The 23,727-nt window shown below is 43.3% G+C and overlaps 1 protein-coding gene across 1 annotated transcript in view; it reads left to right on the top strand.

The window, feature by feature from the left end:
• LOC142312151 (melanopsin-B-like) overlaps window positions 1–23,727 on the top strand; it is a 353,734-nt gene that overhangs the window by 153,086 nt on the left and 176,921 nt on the right. The window contains exons 2-3 of the mRNA XM_075351056.1: window positions 9,405–9,544; window positions 10,043–10,176. Of these exons, the coding sequence (XP_075207171.1) occupies window positions 9,405–9,544; window positions 10,043–10,176 (274 nt within the window). The remainder of the gene's footprint in view (window positions 1–9,404; window positions 9,545–10,042; window positions 10,177–23,727) is intronic.

Here is a 23,727-nt window from a genome sequence, read left to right as displayed (position 1 = left end):
GTGGCACGCGCGCCTGCAGGAGGACCGGGCAGGAACCCCACCTGGCAATCCGGGCTCCGCCGGCTGGGGGTGTCACTCTCTTTACCCGGCTCTGCAGCGGCGGCTGGATCTTCTCCGCTCTCCAGGACGCAGGACACAACCCGGTTCTGAGGTGCGTGTCCCGGCTCGGCCACTCCTCCTCTGGCCGCTCGTTGCTCGGCGTCCATCCTTTTAGCTTCTTCACGCGCCATCTTTTCTTCCTCCGCCTTCTATGGCGGGCACCGCTTCGCGCGCTTTTCTTGGACAAGGGGGCGGGGCTTCTCTTCGCGCCCTTTCTTCTTGCACGCCCCCCTTCTTCCCGCTCTCAGCAGCGCTAATGGCGGTGGTAATTTACAACCAGTACACAGTCTTTTAAGCACAATTCCTGCAGGCGCACAGTACCCGGTGGGACCGGGCACGAAATCCTGTTCGTGACGCCAAAATTTGACTCGCCCACCCCAGGGCTATGGGACACCCGGTGCCGGGCTGGACTAGTCCGGTGGTAGTCAGTGGTGGCTGGGCCTGGCTCCGTGGCCCTGGTGGGTGTCAGTAGAGTATGTGGCTAAGTTAAAGTTTGTGTTCGTGACGCCACCTGTGGTATGAGGCTAGTAAGCCGCAGCTGCTGTGTGAGGCCACCGGGATGATGTTATAGCAGCAATGATGGTACTGCTCCCCACAGGTGGAGCAATGCCTGGGGCACAGTTGGTGCTTGTGAGTGTCTATGCAGGTGAAATGACAGAGGCAACTCCAGAGGTGCAGTTCAAGTTCTTTTACTCACAGTTCTTGTCAGGGCAGCAGAACCCTTGGACTGCTGGGACCGCTGTCAGGGACCTCCGTCTTCTGGGTGATTCAGAGTGTGAAATCCGGTACCCTCTCTCTTAGTGTCTCTTTCTCGGCTGTCTTCACTAGCCTTGCCTTAGTTAGATGGACTTTGGCTTGGCCTCCATTACAGCCTCCAGGCTGGGGGGTCACCTGTCGGCTGATTTCCCCTTTTCTGAAGGTCTGCTCTGGGTTCTGGCCCTGGGAGCTTGCAATTCCCTGGGCCTCGGTTTTTACTGTCTGGAGATTGTCTTTTCACTCCTCCAGTCTCTAGGGACCGTCCCCTGTCGCAGCTAATCGCTCCACCGATGTCACTGTGGACCAGGCCACCGCAGCCTGCAGCTACTCGTAGCGCCTCTGGGCCCTCGGCTTCGGTACCCAACAAGGACAGCTCGTGGTACCTACAGGACTACCCGCGGCCCTGCGACCCTTTCTTTCCTTCTCTTCTTTCTTTCTCCTTGCCTGCCTCCAGCAGGCCTCCTCCTCCCTCCTTTCTCTCGTTCTCCTCCTCCTACTACATGCTCACTCCTCACTCTCTCACTCCCTGAGCGAACTGACTAAACTTCACCTTCCTTTCTCTATCTGCTCTCTGGTGGCTCCTCCCACCTCCCCAGTTGCTAAGCTACCACCCTATGGGAGCAGGGATGGGTCTTACAGCCCCTCTCAGCATGCAGCATGGGAGGGTTGCCTGCCACTTTCCCTGGTCCTGTGTGTCCCTAGCAATGGGTGTAGTGTGAATTTACCAGGGGACCGGAGTTCACTCTCTTCCTCTCCCAGAATGGGCATCACACCGCAGATGGGGTGCAATGACCTGTGGCGACGGAAGCCTCAGGGGCGCCACACAAGCAATTCGACAGATTCTGTATCCTTGCAAAAAAAATGTATCGTTGGCTGCAGATTTTCTTTATGTATAAATGGCTGTTTTTCAGTTTATTTATTTTTCATTACTTATAAAGTTTGCATAATATAAGTGACATGAATATACATTGTTTTTCTGTCATTTTTACACCTCCAGATTTTGTGCTTTGTTGTCTAGACATGTCTAGCGTTTTTAATGGAATATCACTTTGTTAACTGAACCATCCACTAATTGAAATGCTTTTTAACACTCTATAACATGTCCTGTAAATGTTATTACCACTTTGGCGATTAAATGAATGAGCGAATGAAAGAATTGACTGAAGAGACCAGAAGATGATAACTTTCAGCTAAAATCTAGGCCACAATTGGAAACATATCACTTATTTTTGCCAGTTTTTAGAGATGCTCATATCCAAGATTCAGATTAAGTACTTAATAAGAACTGATATTTGGTACCCTTGGGTTATTTAAAATAAACATTGTTAGCACTTTTCCTGTGGAGTCATACAGATGAGCAGTATAATATATGATAGTATATTTTTTTCTCCTTCATGCTCTTTTAATATGTTAGTATACAATGCCTCCTCAGCCCAGTGGCGTAGCTAGGGTTTCAGCTCAGGGGGGGGGGGAAACATCTGAGTGGGCCCCTTACCAGGTAACCATGATAACTACGGTGGCGCAGACTAATCGTGGGTATAGTGGAACCTCGGCAGATGACACTATTACCGCTATATGGTGACTATATAGTGGTAGATATCAGTGCTGCAGCACATACAAGAGATCACAGTGCAGTTATAGATGGTGACTTACAGCTGACGTTCTTTCGGATGGAGTTGTTCACCTTTTCTGTGTTTTCCATCTGGCCCAGACCAACATGACGACTTCTTCCAGCCACAACTCATCTACAGAAATTACAACAAAGACACATTTGACTCCTCACACTTCCGGCACCGAACCCCATCTATTCCCAACCTGCACAAACCCCTCATCCTGCCGTCACCCCAATACTGAGCCACTGCTGCCGTGTGTGTCCCTATTACTGCACCTGCTGTGTGGCACAAAAACCATGCTCCTCTTACTGCCACACATAGTAATGCCACCACTGTGCCTCCACATAATGCCACCACTGTGTCCCCACATAATGCCACCACTGTGCCCCCACAAAATAATGCCACCACTGTGCCTCCACATAATAATGCTACCACTGTGCCTCCACATAATGCCACCACTGTGCCCCCCACATAGTAATGCCACCACTGTGCCTCCCACTTAATAATGCCACCACTGTGCCCCCACATAATGCCACCACTGTGTCCCCACATAATGCCACCACTGTGCCTCCACATAATGCCACCACTGCGCCCCCACATAATAATGCTACCACTGTGTCCCCACATAATGCCACCACTGTGCCTCCACATAATAATACTACCACTGTGTCCCCACATAATGCCACCACTGGGCCTCCACATAATGCCACCACTGTGCCTCGACAAAATAATGCCACCACTGTGCCTCCACAAAATAATGCCACCACTGTGCCCCCACATAATAATGCCACCACTGTGCCTCCACATAATGCCACCACTGTGCCCTCACATAATAATGCCACCACTGTGCCCCCCACATATTAATGCCACCACTGTGCCTCCCACATATTAATGCCACAACTGTGACCCCCACATATTAATGCCACCACTGTGCCCCGCACATATTAATGCCACCACTGTTCCCCGACATATTAATGCCCCCACTGTGCCCCCCACATATTAATGCCACCACTGTGCCCCCCACATATTAATGCCACCACTGTGCCCCCCACATATTAATGCCACCACTGTGCCCCCCTCATATTAATGCCACCACTGTGCCTCCCACATATTAATGCCACAACTGTGCCCCCCACATATTAATGCCACCACTTTGCCCCCCACATATTAATGCCACCACTGTGCCCCCCACATATTAATGCCACCACTGTGCCCCCCACATATTAATGCCACCACTGTGCCCCCCACATACAGTCAGGGCCAGAAATATTTGGACAGTGACACAAGTTTTGTTATTTTAGCTGTTTACAAAAACATGTTCAGAAATACAATTATATATATAATATGGGCTGAAAGTGCACACTCCCAGCTGCAATATGAGATTTTTCACATCCAAATCGGAGAAAGGGTTTAGGAATCATAGCTCTGTAATGCATAGCCTCCTCTTTTTCAAGGGACCAAAAGTAATTGGACAAGGGACTCTAAGGACTGCAATTAACTCTGAAGGTGTCTCCCTCGTTAACCTGTAATCAATAAAGTAGTTAAAAGGTCTGGGGTTGATTACAGGTGTGTGGTTTTGCATTTGGAAGCTGTTGCTGTGACCAGACAACATGCGGTCTAAGGAACTCTCAATTGAGGTGAAGCAGAACATCCTGAGGCTGAAAAAAAAGAAAAAATCCATCAGAGAGATAGCAGACATGCTTGGAGTAGCAAAATCAACAGTCGGGTACATTCTGAGAAAAAAGGAATTGACTGGTGAGCTTTGGAACTCAAAAAGGCCTGGGCGTCCACGGATGACAACAGTGGTGGATGATCGCCGCATACTTTCTTTGGTGAAGAAGAACCCGTTCACAACATCAACTGAAGTCCAGAACACTCTCAGTGAAGTAGGTGTATCTGTCTCTAAGTCAAGAGTAAAGAGAAGACTCCATGAAAGTAAATACAAAGGGTTCACATCTAGATGCAAACCATTCATCAATTCCAAAAATAGACAGGCCAGAGTTAAATTTGCTGAAAAACACCTCATGAAGCCAGCTCAGTTCTGGAAAAGTATTCTATGGACAGATGAGACAAAGATCAACCTGTACCAGAATGATGGGAAGAAAAAAGTTTGGAGAAGAAAGGGAACGGCACATGATCCAAGGCACACCACATCCTCTGTAAAACATGGTGGAGGCAACGTGATGGCATGGGCATGCATGGCTTTCAATGGCACTGGGTCACTTGTGTTTATTGATGACATAACAGCAGACAAGAGTAGCCGGATGAATTCTGAAGTGTACCGGGATATACTTTCAGCCCAGATTCAGCCAAATGCCGCAAAGTTGATTGGACAGCGCTTCATAGTACAGATGGACAATGACGCCAAGCATACAGCCAAAGCTACCCAGGAGTTCATGAGTGCAAAAAAGTGGAACATTCTGCAATGGCCAAGTCAATCACCAGATCTTAACCCAATTGAGCATGCATTTCACTTGCTCAAATCCAGACTTAAGACGGAAAGACCCACAAACAAGCAAGACCTGAAGGCTGCGGCTGTAAAGGCCTTGGCAAAGCATTAAGAAGGAGGAAACCCAGCGTTTGGTGATGTCCATGGGTTCCAGACTTAAGGCAGTGATTGCCTCCAAAGGATTCGCAACAAAATATTGAAAATAAAAATATTTTGTTTGGGTTTGGTTTATTTGTCCAATTACTTTTGACCTCCTAAAATGTGGAGTGTTTGTAAAGAAATGTGTACAATTCCTACAATTTCTATCAGATATTTTTGTTCAAACCTTCAAATTAAACGTTACAATCTGCACTTGAATTCTGTTGTAGAGGTTTCATTTCAAATCCAATGTGGTGGCATGCAGAGCCCAACTCGCGAAAATTGTGTCACTGTCCAAATATTTCTGGACCTAACTGTATTAATGCCACCACTGTTCCCCCGACATATTAATGCCACCACTGTGCCCCCCACATATCAATGCCACCACTGTGCCCCCCACATATTAATGCCACCACTGTGCTCTTTACATGGTAAAATGCCTCATTTGTGCCCTCTAAATGGTAACATTTCCCCCTAGAAAATATTAATGACCTGTGTAAGTGCCCTAGAAAGGTGCCCACATATTGTTCCTAGAAAGTAATAGAGCCCCCAGTGTGGCTTTCACGGTCACAATACCCTGACTGCCCCTATAACAATAATGGTCCCTAAGTGTCCACTTAACATTTAATAATGTCCCTCCCATGTACAGTTCGTCTATACACAGTATGAAGCCCTTATACCTCCCCTATACACAGTATGATGTTCCCATGGCTCCCCTATACACAGTAAGATGCCTCTACCCCTTCCCTATACATAATATACTTCTACACCTCCCCTATACACAGTATGATGGGCCTACAGCTCCTTACAGACACCTGCGTACAGCCGTATATACATACACACACCTGCGTACAGCCGTATACACATAGACACCCCTGCGTACAGCCGTATACAGACACCTGCATACAGCCGTATACACAGACACCTGCGTACAGCCGTACACACAGACACCCCTGCGTACAGCCGTATACACATACAGACACCTGCGTACAGCCGTATACACATACAGACACCTGCGTACAGCCGTATACACATACAGACACCTGCATACAGCCGTATACACATACAGACACCTGCATACAGCCGTATACACATACAGACATCTGGGTACAGCCGTATACACATACAGACACCTGCGTACAGCCGTACACACATACAGACACCTGCGTACAGCCGTACACACATACAGACACCTGCGTACAGCCGTATACACATACAGACATCTGCGTACAGCCATATACACATACAGACACCTGCATACAGCCGTATACACATACAGACATCTGCGTACAGCCGTATACACATACAGACACCTGCATACAGCTGTACACACATACACACACCTGCATACAGCCGTATACACATACAGACACCTGCGTACAACTGTATACACATACAGACACCTGCATAAAGCCATATACACACACATATATACAGACACATACACAGATATAGTCACATAGAAGTGTATACATATTTGAAAACATTCACATACAAATAATCATACACAAAAGACAGGCACAATCCTATACACACAGACACATACTGGAGGTGCTTTTTACTTTTGATGATTGGGGGACACTTCTTCTCTCTCGTGCAGCCACAGACTTGTTTCATGCCATGGTAATTCCCTCTAAACTAAAGGACCTGTGGTGATGTCACTCTCATGTGATCAGAAGGGGCGGGGCCTCAGCAACGCAGGTGATGACAGAAAGAAACTCCAGGTGTCCTGGAGTTCTTTATGATAGAAGCGGGGACCGAGGTAAGACCTCCAGATGGAGGGTGCAGGGGGTGCAAGGGGAGAGGGGGGGCGAAGCCTACATGATTATAGTGTACGGGAGGAAACATGGCCACACCCACTAACAAAGCCGGTCACGCCCACTACCCAGTCAGCTTCTAATCACTGGGATGCAGCCACAATACTGGATGGAGGCAGCGCGCGCTGCATGACGTCATTATAACGCACGTGGCCGCGCACTGTGCATGCCAGCGGCCGGGTCTCCTGTACTATGTGGCGGTCAGCACTGTCTGCGCCTGTCAGTGTGGCCGGCCACATCATAGTACAAGAGACACGGCCACGCGCAATTAACTCTGCGTGGCCATGTGTGTTATAATGACATTATGCAGCAGGCGGCCCGCGGCCGGCCCTCAACAATAACTGGGAGAGCAGCCTGGAGGGCAATTGCCTCCCCCCCGCTCGGCGCTGAGGGATGACGTCACCACGCTGGGACTTTGTGTCCTGCGTGTGCTCTGTCATCCGCAGCAGCGCAGGGAGATCATGTCTCCTCCACACTGCCGCAGAGGTTAACTATATCGGCGCGCTGTGCACGCTGATATAGTTAATGGTATCGCAGCTCCAGGTGGCCCCCCTCTGAGCATGGGGGGCCCGGGGCGGCGGCACCCTCTGCCCCCCCGCTAGCTACGCTACTGCCTCAGCCCCTACATTTGACATAAGAGGACTCTTGGGTAAAAGATGTGTGTTACATAGTCATTTACTACTGATTTTTACACATTACTCATACTGTATAAAATCCTTACTCTCAATATGAAATATCCTTGAAAACCAATTAGTACAGCAAATGGATGAAATTGTCTTTTATATATACACTGTTATAGGTCATGAGTACTTTTACAAAAGCATATGACTGTGCTTTAGTTGTGACAGCCTTTCATTTGTTCTCTTGAATAATAGGATTTTTCATGGTTAAACAGTTAACATAATATAACAAATTTTTAATGTTACAAGTTCATGATGAAGATTTATGTTCACACAAGTAAACACATTTAAAGAACTTAATGTGTTCAGTTAAAAGATTTGTTTGAGTATTAATGTTATCTTACTACCATAAAAATAAATATACTATACAAAGGACAAGTCAGCATGTCCTTGTGATATAAAAGAGGAATAGACTATTTATTCCAAGCCAAAATTACATGACGATTTGGCTCCAACAATGAGGCTTTTGAAAAACACAAACATTGTAATGATTGGTTATATAATTCTTGCGCAGCACTTGATTATTCATGATGACCATATGGATGTTATCAACATATGACTACTACATAGTCAAAGTTAATACACACATATAGGCTTCTCACTTTTAACAACTTCCCTCTTCCCATACCTATGTATGATATGTGGTTAGTAAACTGAGAATGTGATCTATGACATTTCAAGAGGCTTAACACTAGAAGCCGCAGAAATTTCGAGCTCCCCCCTGAAGTCTCAAAAGAGGGTCAAATGACCCTTAGTCCAAACTGACAACTCTGATGGCTCCAATTAGCATCCTTTCATTTGTAAATGTGGCCATTGCCTGAGGAATATGCAGGGGTCAATTGTGTTGATCCACCTCAACAAAGGTCTTGTAAGAGAGTGTAAGCAAAAGAATGTCATTCGACCCGTCTCTGGGTTCCAAAGGTAGAAATGTTAAATGACCCCTCTCTGGGACTTCTAGTGATAAAACCTAATTTTCTCCTTCAGTTTGAATACAATTTTGTTAAAATGAACAATTAAATTTTATTATTCCCAGTGACAATTCTTTAACTATGAATATAAACATTTTCATTGCATTTTTGGGGCAAGTCACATTGGTGTATTAGATGGATGTTAGGCGGGCTTTGCACACTGCGATGTCGGTGGGGTCAAATTGAAAATGACGTACTTCCGGCATTGCATGCGACATCGTAGTATGTAAAGGCTCGATGATATGATTAACGAGCGCAAAAGCGTCGTAATCGTATCATCGGTGCAGCGTCGGCGTAATCCATGATTACGCCTACGCGATGCTCCGATGTTGTTCCTCGCCCCTGCGGCAGCACACATTGCTGTGTGTGAAGCCGCAGGAGCGAGGAACATCTCCTACCGGCGTCACTGCGGCTTCCGTAGGATATGCGGAAGGAAGGAGGTGGGCGGGATGTTTACATCCCGCTCATCTCCGCCCCTCCGCTCCTATTGGCCGCCTGCTGTGTGACGTCGCAGTGACGCTGCACGACCCGCCCCCTTAATAAGGAGGCGGATCGCCAGCCAGAGCGATGGTCGCAGGACAGGTGAGTCCATGTGAAGCTGCCGTAGCGATAATGTTCGCTACGGCTGCTTTCACAAGGATATCGCAGTTGCGACGGGGGCGGGCACTATCGTGCTCGGCATCGCAGCATCGGCCTGTGATGTCGCAGCGTGCAAAGTGCCCCTTAGTCTTTTGGGAAGACAAGGAGCGCTTTAACGTCTTTAGCCTTTTGTACCTGTAGGTTGACAACGGTTGCATATCACTGGCTTAACAACTAATAACACGTTATAAAACTTTACTTATGTCTTCTTAAGTCATGTAACAAACACTATTTCTTGTCCCCAGGCGGTGGAGCTTGGATCTTACAAAGGCTTGTCACTACCAGATGTTCCAGACCAAGTTCTATACACAATCGGAAGCTGTATTCTTGTTATTGGTTTAGTTGGTGTTATCGGAAATCTTCTAGTTCTTTATGCATTTTACTGGTACAGTATTAAAATAATTATTCTTAATTCTACAAAAAAAATATTTGATATTATTTGGTATAAAACGTATTCTAGAAATATATATGACATGATTTTATTACAATACAGATTGTATAATTGTATCACACTCTATCGGAGGCTCTAAAGAGTAGAATAGCTCAAAGATATAATGCTACACTAAACCCTGTATGGTAAATTTGTGTCATACACAGGTACAGTAGGTCCTCACTGGAATCCATAATGCTCTATAGATCCACAAAACCACAATGTATTTAACCTCCATGTGGCCATATGCATAACACCTAATAGAAAATCATGAAGGGTCCATTTTATAATCATATCTAGTTGATTGCAGAAAGTCTTTGGTTTGAAAATCTCTTTAAGAATTTTTTTAAGGCAACATTATTAATATATTTTTAGCTTTTAGTATTGACTTATATTATTAATATTTCTTTTGTATTATCTCTCATATTAATAACTAGTTTGTTCTATTTTCAGTAATAGGAAACTGAGAACAGCACCAAACTACTTCATAATGAATTTAGCAATAAGTGACTTGCTCATGTCAGCTACTCAAGCACCGGTCTGTTTCATGAACAGCTTCAACAGACAATGGATCCTTGATGGAATAGGTAATAGAACATTATGTACATTCTGCTTGTTAGTCACAGTTTATCAATCAGGTGTGAACAAAATGAATACTTACAATAAGTTGCTCCTAGCTTTGATATTTAATGTAATAGTAATTTTACTCACAGATGTTAAAAATACCCTGCATGATCAGAATTACTTTGCTTCCAAGAATTGCAAAATTACATAATTGATACTGAATGCTGAATCTGAAATATTTGTATTAAAAATTCTATACATTACTCCAATGCTTAATAAGCAATTTTCATAAAATCACACAAATAGCCTAGCAAATCACTAGAAGAAAATTAAATTGCTAACGATTCTATTAGAAGAGGTGAATTTGACAAGTGTTTCAAGGTTCTTAAAGAATTTCTGTGAACAGAGATATTTGATAGGGAAAGGTAAAAAAAAATATCTTTAAGACTAGAGATGAGCGAACCCGAAGTTTGGTTTTCGAACTATACTACAAGTTAAAAAAACATGGTTTGGGTTCGAAGTTTGGATGCTTTACATGCAAACTTAACTTGCGCGAGCAGCGCTGTGCTTAGTACATTTTGGTGCTCAGCCCTGTGCGAGCCGCTTGTAATGTTTGAACAGTGCACACTTTGAGTAAGGACAACGTAATCAGATGTAGTGTGCACCAAACACAAAAAATGGAAAAACCTCACCCACTCTCCCTCGGAAATGATCTGCTTATGGGTGGCTATATGTGGGCAGATACTCAAACTGCCAATTAGTGATTCCGAACTTCCTTGGGCCAAGTTCGGACCAGTGGAGGTTTGGTTCTTTTGCGGCCAGCGAACCTCCAAAGGTTTGCTCATCTCTATTTAAGACAAGCATATATCTTTACGATGTTAAATATCTGATGAAAATGTATTCACCTGCAGATGTAACCATGAAAACACACTATTCAAGGGCATAATATATTAATGTGAAACTATTAGCGTACACAGTATATGCCATTGTTTTCTGCACAGGTCTACTGCTATATTGTGTTTTATGTATTATTTTCCATTTAAGAAATGTGTCCAGTTTAATCACTGTACATTGAAAAATAATATATGGCTTAACTTTTTTGATCATTTGTGTTTAATTTCACAAAATTTGTTAGAAATACTCATATGTACATTCAGAGACAAAAGAATTGCATACATCAAAAATTATGGAGGATTTACTCCAATTGAAGCAGAGATGAGCAAAATGATTTGAGGAGGATCTAATATGTGCAAATTCAAACACTTTGAAATTTGTATGTCTTCTATTTTCTTATTATTGCTCCCACAGTTGATTTCATCACACCAAGCTGTTTGCCTATTGCAGATTCAGTCTTCCCAGCTTGGTGCAGGGCTACAATTTGGTTTCTTGTGTTCTTCGACAGCTCTTTGGTCTTCACCATAGTGGGGTTTGGAGTGTGACTGTTTGAGATTGTGGACAGGTGTCTTTTATACTGATAACAAGTTCAAACAGGTATCATTACTACAGGTAATGAGTGGAGGACAGTGGAGCCTCTTAAAGAAGAAGTTACAGGTCTCTGAGAGCCAGAAATCTTGCATGTTTTTAGGTGACTAAATACTTATTTTCACCATAATTTACAAATAAAATCTTGCCAAATCAGACAAGGTGATTTTCTGGATTTTTTTCATTTTGTCTCTAATAGTTGTGGTCTACCTATGATGTCAATTACAGGCCTCTCTCATCTTTTTAAGTAGAAGAATTTGCACAATTGGTGGCTGAATAAATTCTTTTTTTCCTCCCTGTAGCTTCAGCAACAGAAAAATAAAAATGTTATGGTTTTTGCAAGTGGCAACTTATGGGAATTTAACAGGTCCTCCATGTCCTCCAAACTACCAGCATCTGTATATCTAATATATAAAGCTGAATGTGTGTGTGTGTGTGTGTGTGTATGAGTGTGTGTGTATATGTGTGTATGTCCGGGATTGGCATCTGCACCGTCGCAGCTACAGCCACAAAATCTTGCACACTCACACATCTGGACCCCGAGAGCGTCATAGGCTATGTTGTGAGGCAAAATTTTAACCCCGTGCGTTCCAATGTACCAATCAATTTTGCCCCTATCTACATAATGGGGAAAAAGTGAAACAAAAAGTGTATCCGCACCGTCGCATTTACAATCACGAAATTTTGCACAGACACCTCATATGACCCAGGGAACACCGTAGACTATGTTTTGACAGGAAAATGTAACCCCACACTCTACAGTTACTCTCCAAAAAACATGCCTCCATTAAAGTAAATGGAGCCTGGAACTACAGGTTATTAGTAGGAGCTGTGATTGGTTGCTATAGGAACAAAAGACATTCATAGTATAAGAAGCTTATATGTGAGGTAATAAGATGTTGGTAGGGAGACGGATAGAGAGAGACAGACAGAGACAGACAGAGAGACAGACAGGGTAAGAGACAGAGAGATAGAGACAGACAGGGAAAGAGACAGACAGAGACAGATGGGGAAAGAGACAGACAGAGACAGACCTGGATAGAGACAGACAGACACAGACCTGGAAAGAGACAGACCTGGAAAGAGACAGATGGGGAAAGAGACAGACAGACAGGGGCAGAGACAGGTAGACAGGGAAGGAGGAGACAGCAAGAGAGACAGACAAAGATACATGGGGAAAGACACAGACCTTGATAGAGACAGACGGGGAAAGATACAGAGAAATAGAGACAGACAAGGAAAGAGACAGACAGAGACAGGCAGATAGGGAAAGAGAAAGACAGGAAAAGACACAGACAAAGAGACGGGGAGACAGATGGGGAAAGAGACAGACCCGGGAAAGAGACAGACCTAGAAAGAGACAGATAGGGAAAGAAACAGAGAGCTAGAGACAGACAAAAGACAGACAGAGACAGGCAGACAGGGAAAGAGACAGACGGGGAAAGAGACAGACGGGGAAAGAGACAGACGGGAAAGAGACAGATGGGGAAAGAGACAGATGGGGAAAGAGACAGACCTGGAAAGAGACAGACCTAGAAAGAGACAGACGGAGCACATTACTTGGCCAATTTAGTTAAATCTGTGTGGAATATCTGTGGTGTTGAAATATATGTTGTGAGATGCTTCTATTAGCTTAGTTTTTGCCTTTTAATAATTACATTTCTATCTATTTGTTTTGTGGTTTGTGCAGAATACATTTTTGTTAATACATTCTATTTTGTTAACAACAGTTATTAACCCGAGCGAAGACGGGTAGTACAGCTAGTTACTTTATAAATTACATTAACAGATGCGTAAAAAATTATATATATTTTTCAAATCTATTTTAAATATGCAAATAACCTTTTGATTATTTCGGACATTTGTTTCCCAATACCAGATATCCCACTCAGCTTGTTATCACACCCCTGTGACCATAATAACATGATTTGAAAGAGTTGGCATCATTGCTAGCTCTCTGTAAATATAGCGAATGTGTGTAACTGTTTTTCCTACACATCAGTGCACCTATAAAGCTTGGTGTACGCTTCCCAACATCAGAGACACAAAGCCCATGTCCGAAAACTAATAAGAAGCTTGATCTTCAGCCGCTCTTTGGATGTCAGGTTCATTTTTTGCTTCCAGACATGTTAATGTGTCATCCAGTATATAGATCTTGTTTGGTGGGCTATTTATAAATGAATATACAAATACTGGTAGGTTTGAGGACATGGGGGACCTGTTGGGTTCACCTTTGAATAAGGTTTTATATCGTTGCACTGACCTGGAAACTCATATTTCTAGATCATTTTAACTGCAGAAGAAATACAAGAAACTAAAACCCGAAAAACAATTGTGGAATTGCATTTTTTTCACAATTTCACTTCATTTGGATTTTTTTCCCTTTTTCCACTTAAATGATAAAAAGGATATTGTCATTCAAAAGTACAACTAGTCGCACAAAAAAACATGTGTACATTTTGCTAAGGTGATATTTGGAAAAAAATAACTTTATAAATACATTTTTTTATTGAATTTGTACATAAACAATACAATGATTATTTACACACCATGATCCCAATACACATTGTGAGTAAGCTGATCAAGCTATACACTGTTTAATTTGATTCTATTGGAAATCAAAAGACACTCCATACATCCAACAGTGAATTAAAAAAGTCAATCAATTATATAGACTAGATCATTTTTTGCATTGGACACAGAGACATCATAATTAGTGAGAAGTGAACTCGTGGATATTCGGGTCCGCCCAACCAACAACGGGAAAAACAATTTGGGATCGGCAAGTGAACGTGATGCCAAACTTAACCCCGAACAACAAATCCCATGTAAGTCAATGGGGACGAGAAGTTCGGGGTTGTAAAATGGCTGTAGTAAGCACTAGGAAACGGTGGTGGAAATTCAATGGTAGTCAGAGCAAGATACAAGAATTGCCGACACTTCCTAATCTTATAGTCTGAACTGGTGCAAACTGAACATAGCATACATTATAAAAAAATAGCAGCTGCACTCAAGTAGAGGGAGGGAGAAAAATCAAAGAGATGTATATTATGAACATTGGAATGTGAAAATGTATTACTGTAAAGAAAAGATGAAAAATGTGAAAAAAACATTTTTGGGAAAAAAATGAGTTGTTTTGCAAATAAAATGTAATTGAGCCCAGTTACCACGCCAAGGTATAACTCTCAACTGGGTCCTAATCTAAATTCCTGCCTCTTTAGGTGCCATTCCTGACCTCTTTATAAGGGCTAGAGAAGAACCTGCAAAAGAAAAATTAAAACACCTGAGGTCACTGGGAGGAGTACACAGACAAAGGACATGACTCCATAATAAAAAATACAAGAATTGCCGGCTCTTTCTAATCTTATAGTCTGAGTTGGTGCAAACTGAACATAGTGCATTATTATTTGCAAAATAACTCATTTTTTCCCAAAAAATGTTTTTCACATTTTTCATGTTTTCTTTGCAGTAATACCTTTTCACATTCCAATGTTCACAATATAAATCTTTTGCTTTTTCTTCCTCCCTCTACCTGAGTAAGAGCAGGATAGTTATACATACCGTGTTTCCCAGAGTATCACACTGCAGTCAGACTCTCCTATGGGCCCGCTAATTAAGGTTCATGAATATTAACTGCTTCCTCTGCCCACCCTATGTGCTAATGTCTGTAATTGGTTGCATACTGCTATACACAGCCACCACCACTGTGTCTGTTATTGATTGCAGTTTGCTCTATAGTAGTGTAAAAATAAATAAAGAAATTCAGTACAGACCAAAAGTTTGGACATATCTTCTCATCTCTAGAACAACTGTTAAGAGGAGACTTTGTGCAGCAGGCCTTCATGGTAAAATAGCTGCTAGGAAACCACTGCTAAGGACAGGCAACAAGCAGAAGAGACTTGTTTGGGCTAAAGAACACAAGGAATGGACATTAGACCAGTGGAAATCTGTGCTTTGGTCCAATGAGTCCAAATTTGAGATCTTTGGATCCAACCACCGTGTCTTTGTAGAAAAGGTGAATGGATGGACTCTACATGGCTGGTTCCCACCGTGAAGCATGGAGGAGGAAGTGTGATGGGGTGGGGGTGCTTTGCTGGAGACACTGTTGGGGATTTATTCAAAATTGAAGGCATACAGAACCAGCATGCCTACCACAGCATCTTGCAGCGGCATGCTATTCTATCTGGTTTGCATTTAGTTGGACCATAATTTATTTTTCAACAGGACAATGACCCCAAACACACCTCCAGGCTGTGTAAGGGCTATTTGACTAAGAAGGAGAGTGATGGGATGCTACGCCAGATGACCTGGTCTCCACAGTCACCAGACCTGACCCCAATCGAGATGGTTTGGGGTAAGCTGGACCACAGAGTGAAGGCAAAAGGGCCAGCAAATGCTTAGCATCTCTGGGAACTCCTTCAAGACTGTTGGAAAACCATTTCTGGTGACTACCTCTTGAAGCTCATCAAGAGAATGCCAAGAGTGTGCAAAGTAGTAATGAAAGCAAAAGGTGGCTACTTTGAAGAACCCAGAATATAAGACATATTTTCAGTTGTTTCACACTTTTTTAAGTATTTCATTCCACATGTTTTAATTCATAGTTTTGATGCCTTCAATGTGAATCTACAATTTTCAGAGTCCTGAAAATAAAGAAAACTCTTTGAATGAGAAGATGTGTCGAAACTTTAGGTCTGTACTGTAAATAAATAAATAAATAATAATACACAAATTATATAGGCTCCCACTATATTTTGATAGCCAGCAAGGGTAAAATAACAGTTGCAGGCTGAAGCCCCCACCTTGGAGCTTTACCAGGGCTGAATATAAAAAAAAGGGTTAAAAAAGATGTAGGTCCCCCATTTTTTTTATCCAGCCACGGTAAAGCAGACAGGTGGTGCTGCTATTATCTGGATGGTAGGCGCCACGGATCTTGTCACAGGAGATATAGATTTGGTGCTGGAATATGGTGCAGACATTTCAGCACCAAATTTGCACCTTCTGCCAGAAAACCACAACAAAATGGTGTCAAAAACATTTTTTTTGCCAATAGATGCAGATTTGATGCTGAAATTTATACACCAAATTCCTGCACCAAGTCTGCATCTCCTGGCAAAAAACGCCTCAAAACCGCATTGTGTTTAGATGCAAGTTTGGTGCAGGAATTTGGTGTATAAATTTCAGCGCCAAATCTAGATCTCTTGGCAAAAACAACACACAAAAACAGTTTTAAAACCATTTTGATGTGGTTTTTCTGCCAGAAAATGCAAATTTGGTGCAGAAATCTGATACAGACATTTCAGCACCCAATTTGCATCTCCTGACAGAAAATCGCACCAAAATGGCGTCAAAGCAGTTTTTGTGCATTTTTTTGAAAGAAGATGCAGATTTGGTGCAGAAATTTGGTGCATAAATTTCAGCACCAAATCTACATAAAAACCTTTTTTTTTACAGTGATTTGACTTGCCAATTACAGCAATGAAAATGGTTGGAATGGCTGCAATGGCTCTGGAAGTGCCCATGGCCTAAAAGCCTGTTGATTGGTTGTTCTGCAACCTTTCAACAAGCTTTATTTAGATGACAAACACAACCAGGAACTGGACGTACAGTCAAAAGTATGTGTTCAGTATGTGGACACCAAAATTTACAGTTTAGGTTCGCTCATCCCTAATCATGATAAATATCAGAAAATCTGGGACCAATAGCTGTCCTTTAATATATACAACCCCTGTCAAAAATTATGGAATCACTCTATTATGAGGAAAAAATTATGGAATCACCCTGTAAATTTTCATTTCCAAAACTAACACCTGCATCAAATAACATCTGCTTGTTAATCTGCATTTAAAAAGGATTGATCACACCTTGGAGAGCTGTTGCACCAAGTGGACTGACATGAATCATGGCTCCAACAAGAGAGATGTCAATTAAAACAAAGGAGAGGATTATCAAACTGTTAAAAGAGGGTAAATCATCACGCAATGTTGAAAAGGATGTTGGTTGTTCACAGTCAGCTGTGTCTAAAATCTGGACCAAATACAAACAACATGGGAAGGTTGTTAAAGGAAAACATACTGGTAGACCAAGGAAGACATCAAAATATCAAGACAGGAAACTTAATGCAATATGTCTCCAAAACAGGAAATGCACAACAAAACAAATGAGGACCAAATAGGAGGAAACTCGAGTCAAAGTCTGAGACCGAACTTTATGAAACCACCTAAAGGATATGGGATTTACATACAGAAAAGCTAAACAATAAAAAGATGATTGCCTGAAGAGAACATGTACATTTCCACAGTCATTGATGATATGGGGCTGCATGTCAGGTAAAGGCACTGGGGAGATTGATGTCATTACATCTTCAATAAATGCCCAAGTTTACATTAAAATTTTGGACACTTTTCTTATCCCATCAATTGAAAGGATGTTTGGGGATGATGAAATCATTTATCAAGATGATAATGCATCCTGCCATAGAGCAAAGACTGCGAAAACATTCCTTGAAAGAAGACACATATGGTCCGGAGTAGTCCACGTAGTCCGGATCTCAATCCAATTTAAAATCTTTGGTGGAAGTTGAAGAAAATGGTTCATGACAAGGCTCCAAAATGCAAAGCTGATCTGGCAACAGCAATCCGAGAAAGTTGGAGCCAGATTGCTGAAGAGTACTGTTTGTCACTCATTAAGAATGATTGATCGCTCTCAGTGAGAGAAACAAAATTAAAATGTTGTAGTTGTGATACCTTTTAATGGCTAACTAAAATAAAAATAAAATATGATGTTATAAAGCAAGCTTTCGGGACACTGAGAGCAATCAATCATTTTTCAACTGGCTAACACGGTACCAAAACCTTTTTCTTTTCACTCATTAAATTTCTGCCTCAGAGAATACAAGCTGTTAGAAAAGCCAGAGGTGGTGCAACAAAATACTAGTGATGTATTGGAGTGTTCTTTTGTTTGTTTTTCATGATTACATAGTTTTGTCCTCATAATTGAGTGATTCCATAATTTTCTCCTGTTTACTGGCTAGCACATTATGTTTTCATGATTTTTTTAAGTGTTTCTTAAAGCCAGAAAGTTGACATTTGAAATCACTTTAGTTTTGTCCCTTGTCTGTGATCTGCTTTTTTTAAACAAAAGTAAACAACTGAATGAACATCCTCAGAGCCAGGTGATTCCATAATTTTTGCCAGGGGTTGTATAAGATTTTTGTCATGATGTAAGTACAGTACATCTAAACCATAATCATCGGTAGTAGTAGACAACCTATATTAGCCATAATTCATACATTTTCCACCTTCCAGCCATCTACTGTCACATCAAATAAAGATTAGGTCCTTTTCTTTCTACCTTTCCTTTAAATATGTGCTCCACAGCTTGCCAGAGACTCTCCCAGAACTTACCTCTCTCGTTTTCACACATTTGTTCTACTTTATTCATATATTTGTTAGGTCCGGGTGATGGTGGATCCTCTGGGCCGTGCACCAGACTCCCCCAGTGAGGCAACCTGGAGCTAACCCCTATACAGGGACTGTCCGGTCACCCCACCAGAGGGCCTAGGTACATGGTAGCCGAGTACTAGCGGGACCGGGATAGCGTCCCTCAGGGAACGGGTAGAACGGAGTCTTTAGAGCCACAGAGTTCTTGGAGACAATTACGGGAGTCCGGTACGGGTGCTGGTTAGGAAGCTCAGACGGGATCCGGGTTAGCTGGATGTGACGGGGAGGCAGCCGGGTGAAGCCAGGGATCACAGACAGGCACAGGCAGATGTAACGGTGGTGGGATTCCCCGCTGACGGACACCGGAGGACCTCTTGGCAAACCCGGATTCAGGAGCCGGTTACGGAGGCAGAGCAGACTCTACGAAAGAGACAGAGTTAGCACAGGCAAGGCACATGGGGACCTGGACTCCTAGCCTGCAGAACTTGACGAACAGGCGACGCCCTCCAGGCAGGGAGCTCCTAATATACCTGACCTAGACTGATGCAATATCCTGTTAGGGAGTGCAGGGCCTTTAAGAGGAAGTCAGTGACCGCGCGCGCGCCCTAATGCACATGCGTGACGCCCGGGTGCCGGAGGCCAGAGCAGGGAGCGGTGCCGAGGAGGACGTGTGGCTGGAGGCAGGGGACCCGGGGACAGGAGCGGTGAGTGAGAAACGACGTCGGGACCCGGAGAGCGTGACAATATTATTTACTTACATTCACATTATTACCCTACAAATGTAGATTCCACATTTATAACTAAAAGTGGTGACCTACGTTTATTATTCGCACTGACACTGCATAGTTTGAACTGCTTCAAATACTCATTGTTTGCTAATTGTTTCTTCTCAGTGGGAATGTACAAAGTTAAGTGGTTGTCCCCTACTCAGACAGCCCCTTCTCAATCTGAGTGCTTGTTCCTGTCGGTACTTGCTCACTCTGGACTCACATAAAGTTGCTACATCATGTGATTCCTGCACCTTTTCTAATTATCACATTTAAAATAATAAATAAGATGTGTAAAAGAAAAGATATTTGTAAGAACTGTAAACTCGAAATATGTGAGAAAACTTAAAATGTTTTTTTTTGTACTTACAATTGTACTAGCCTAGTAAAATAAAATACATGGTGATTGGCACAATTTCAAAAGATACTTAAAAAAAATCATTTAGCCAGTTTAAAGGCCACTTTCCACTCTGCGATCTCGCTAGCGTGCGTAACCGCCCCCATTGTGTGTGCGTCATGGGCAAATCGCTGCCCGTGGCGCTCAAAATCGCGCGGACTCGTAACACTACTTACCTGCCTAGCGACGTCGCTGTGACCGGCGAACCGCCTACTTTCTAAGGGGGCGGTTTGTTCGGCGTCACAGCGACGTCACTAAGCGGCCGCTCAATAGAAGCGGAGGGCGGAGATGAGCGGAACGTAACATCCCGCCCACCTCCTTCCTTCCTCATTGCCGGTGGCCACAGGTAAGGTGAGGTTCCTTGTTCCTGTGGTGTCACACATAGCGATGTGTGCTGCCGCAGGAACGACGAACAACATCGAACCTACAGCTGCAACGATAATTGGGAATAGGGGGGCATGTCACCGATTAGCGATTTTTAATGTTTTTGCAACGATTCAAAATCGCTCATAGGTGTCACATGCAACAACGTCGCTAACGCGACCGGATGTACGTCACAAATTCCATGACCCCAACGACATCGCTTTAGCAATGTCATAGCGTGAAAAGCGGCCTTAAGCTTTGCATGCACAATGCAGAGAAAACTCTAGTGTCATATTTCATGAATATCAGTAATGTATCCCAGAAATTTTATAATTTAGACAATTTAAGTTATTCGCTAAATTGTCACTCTGTATGCCAGACATCATAGCAGATAGCCTCTACTCTCTAGCTCAGAGACAGCTGTAAGTTTAAAGTCTGCAGAGAAGAAAACTGATGACAAATGCAGAGTAGAAGTCATATAAAGTCCAGAAATAGTGTTATTCCTTACGTACCCACATGACTGCCAATTCTAAATTTTCTTGAAACAGTTATTATTTAAAGAGTTATTCTCATGCTAGTAAATAGCTTGGGTAAGACAGTGTGAAAAAAGGCAAGTTTGGACTTGACTTGGTTTTTCTTTCCACTTTCATTCCCCTACCATGAGAGCTTTTATCTTACCTAGTGTACTGCTGGTTGCCAAAGAGCTGGGCCTCCAGACCCTTGCCCAGAGGGCACAGTAGTTACATTCAAGGAAAGCGTTAACTCCTTACATCCTAGTCAGCTCTTTCCAGCTCATTCATTTCTATACAGTGGGTATGGAAAGTATTCAGACCCCTTTAAAGTTTTCACTTTTTGTTTCCTTGCAGCCATTTGGTAAATTCAAAAAAGTTCTTTTTTTTCTCATTAATGTGCACTCTGCACTTCACCTTGACAGAAAAAACAGAAATGTAGAAATTTTTGCAAATGTTTTAAACAAGAAAAACTGAAATATCACATGGTCATAAGTAATCAGAGCCTTTGCTCAGTATTGTGTAGAAGCACACTTTTGAGTTAGTACAGTAATGAGTCTTCTTGGGAATGATGCAACAACTTTATCACACCTGGATTTGGGGATTCTCTGTGATTCTTCCTTGCAGATCCTCTCCAATTCCATCAGGCTGGATGGTGAACATTGGTGGATAGCCATTTTCAGGTCTTTCCAGAGATGCTCAATTGGGTTTAGGTCAGGGCTCTGGCTGGGCCAGTCAAGAATGGTCACATTGTTCTGAAGCCACTCATTTGTTATTTTAGTTGTGTGCTTATGGTCATTCTGTTGTTGGAAGGTGAATCTTCAACCAAGTTTGAGGTCAAGAGCACTCTGGAAAAGGTTTTCTTCCAGGATATATCTGTACTTGGCCACTTTCATCTTCCCTTCAATTGCAACTAGTCGTCCTGTCCCTGCAGCTGAAAAGCACCCCCATAGCATGATGCTACCACCACCATGTTTCACTGCTGGGATTGTATTGGGCAGGTGATAAGCAGTGCCTGGTTTTCTCCACACATGTCACTTAGAATTATCACCAAAAGTTCTATCTTCGTCTCATCAGACCAGAGAATCTCTTTTCTCATAGTCTGGGAGTGCTTCATGTGTTTGTTTGCAAACTCTATGCGGGTTTTCATATGTCTTGCACTTAGGAGAGGCCCCCTTCGGGCCACTCTGCCATAAAGGACCGACTGGTGGAGGGCTGCAGTGATAGTTGACTTTATGGAACTTTCTCCCATCTCCCTACTACATCTCTGGAGCTCAGCCACAGTGATCTTGGGGTTCTTCTTTACCTTTTTCAGAAAGCCTCTTCTCCCACAATTGCTCAGTTTGGCTGGACAGCCAGGTCTAGGAAGAGTTCTGATGGTCCCAAACTTCTTCCATTTAAGGATTATGAAGGCCACTGTGCTCTTAGGAACCTTGAGTACTGCAGAAATTCTTTTGTAACTTTGGCCAGATCTGTGCCTTGCCACGATTCTGTCTTTGAGCTCTTTGGGCAGTTCCTTTGACGTCATGATTCTCCTTTGCTCTGACATGCACTGTGAGCTGTGAGGCCTTAAGGTGGTGTCACACACAGCGACGGCGACAACGACGGCGCTGTTAAGTCACCATTTTCTGTGACGTAGCAGTGACGTCTCGTCGCTGTCGCTGTGTGTGACATCCAGCAACGATCTGGCCCCTGCTGTGAGGTCGCCGCTCGTTGCTGAGTGTCCTGCTTCATTTTTTGCTCGTCGCTCTCCTACTGTGAAGCACAGATTGCTGTGTGGGACAGCGAGAGAGCGACGAACTGAAGCGAGCAGGGAGCAGGGAGCCGACTTCTGGCAGCCTGCGGTAAGCTGTAACTAAGGTAAATATCGGGTAACCAAGGGAAGCCCTTTCTTGGTTACCCAATATTTACATTAGTTACTAGCACCGCCACTCTCACGCTGTCAGTGCCGGCTCCCTGCTCCCTGCACACGTAGCCGGACTACACATCGGATAAATAAGCAAAGGTTTGCTTATTAACCCAATGTGTACTCTGGCTAGGAGTGCAGGGAGCCAGCGCTAAGCGGTGTGCGCTGGCAACCAAGGTAAATATCGGGTAATGGTTACCCGATATTTACCTTAGTTACCAAGCGCAGCAACACTTCCACGCGCCGCTGCTGGCTGGGGGCTGGTCACTGGTCGCTGGTGAGATCTGCCTGTTTGACAGCTCACCAGCGACCATGTAACAATGCAGCAGCGATCCTTATAAGGTCAGGTCGCCAGTCGTGATCGCTGCTGCATCGCTATGTGTGAAAGGGGCTTTATATAGACAGGTGTGTGCCTTTCCAAATCAAGTCTTATCAGTTTAATTAACACAGCTGGACTCCAATGAAGGAAAATAACCATCTCAAGGAGGATCACAAGGAAATGGACAGCATGTGACTTAAATATAAGTGTCTGAGCAAAGGGTCTGAATACTTATGATCATGTGATATTTCAGTTTTTCTTGTTTAAAAAAATTTGCAAAAATTTCTACATTTCTGTTTTTTTCTGTCAAGATGGCATGCAGAGTGTACATTAATGAGAAAAAAAATGAACTTTTTGAATTTACCAAATGGCTGCAATGAAACAAAGAGTGA

This window comes from Anomaloglossus baeobatrachus, chromosome 1 (assembly GCF_048569485.1).
Source record: "Anomaloglossus baeobatrachus isolate aAnoBae1 chromosome 1, aAnoBae1.hap1, whole genome shotgun sequence".
Lineage (NCBI taxonomy): Eukaryota > Metazoa > Chordata > Amphibia > Anura > Aromobatidae > Anomaloglossus > Anomaloglossus baeobatrachus.
The sequence above is the reverse complement of the archived record's forward strand: the minus strand, read 5'-3'. Positions and strand labels throughout refer to the sequence as shown.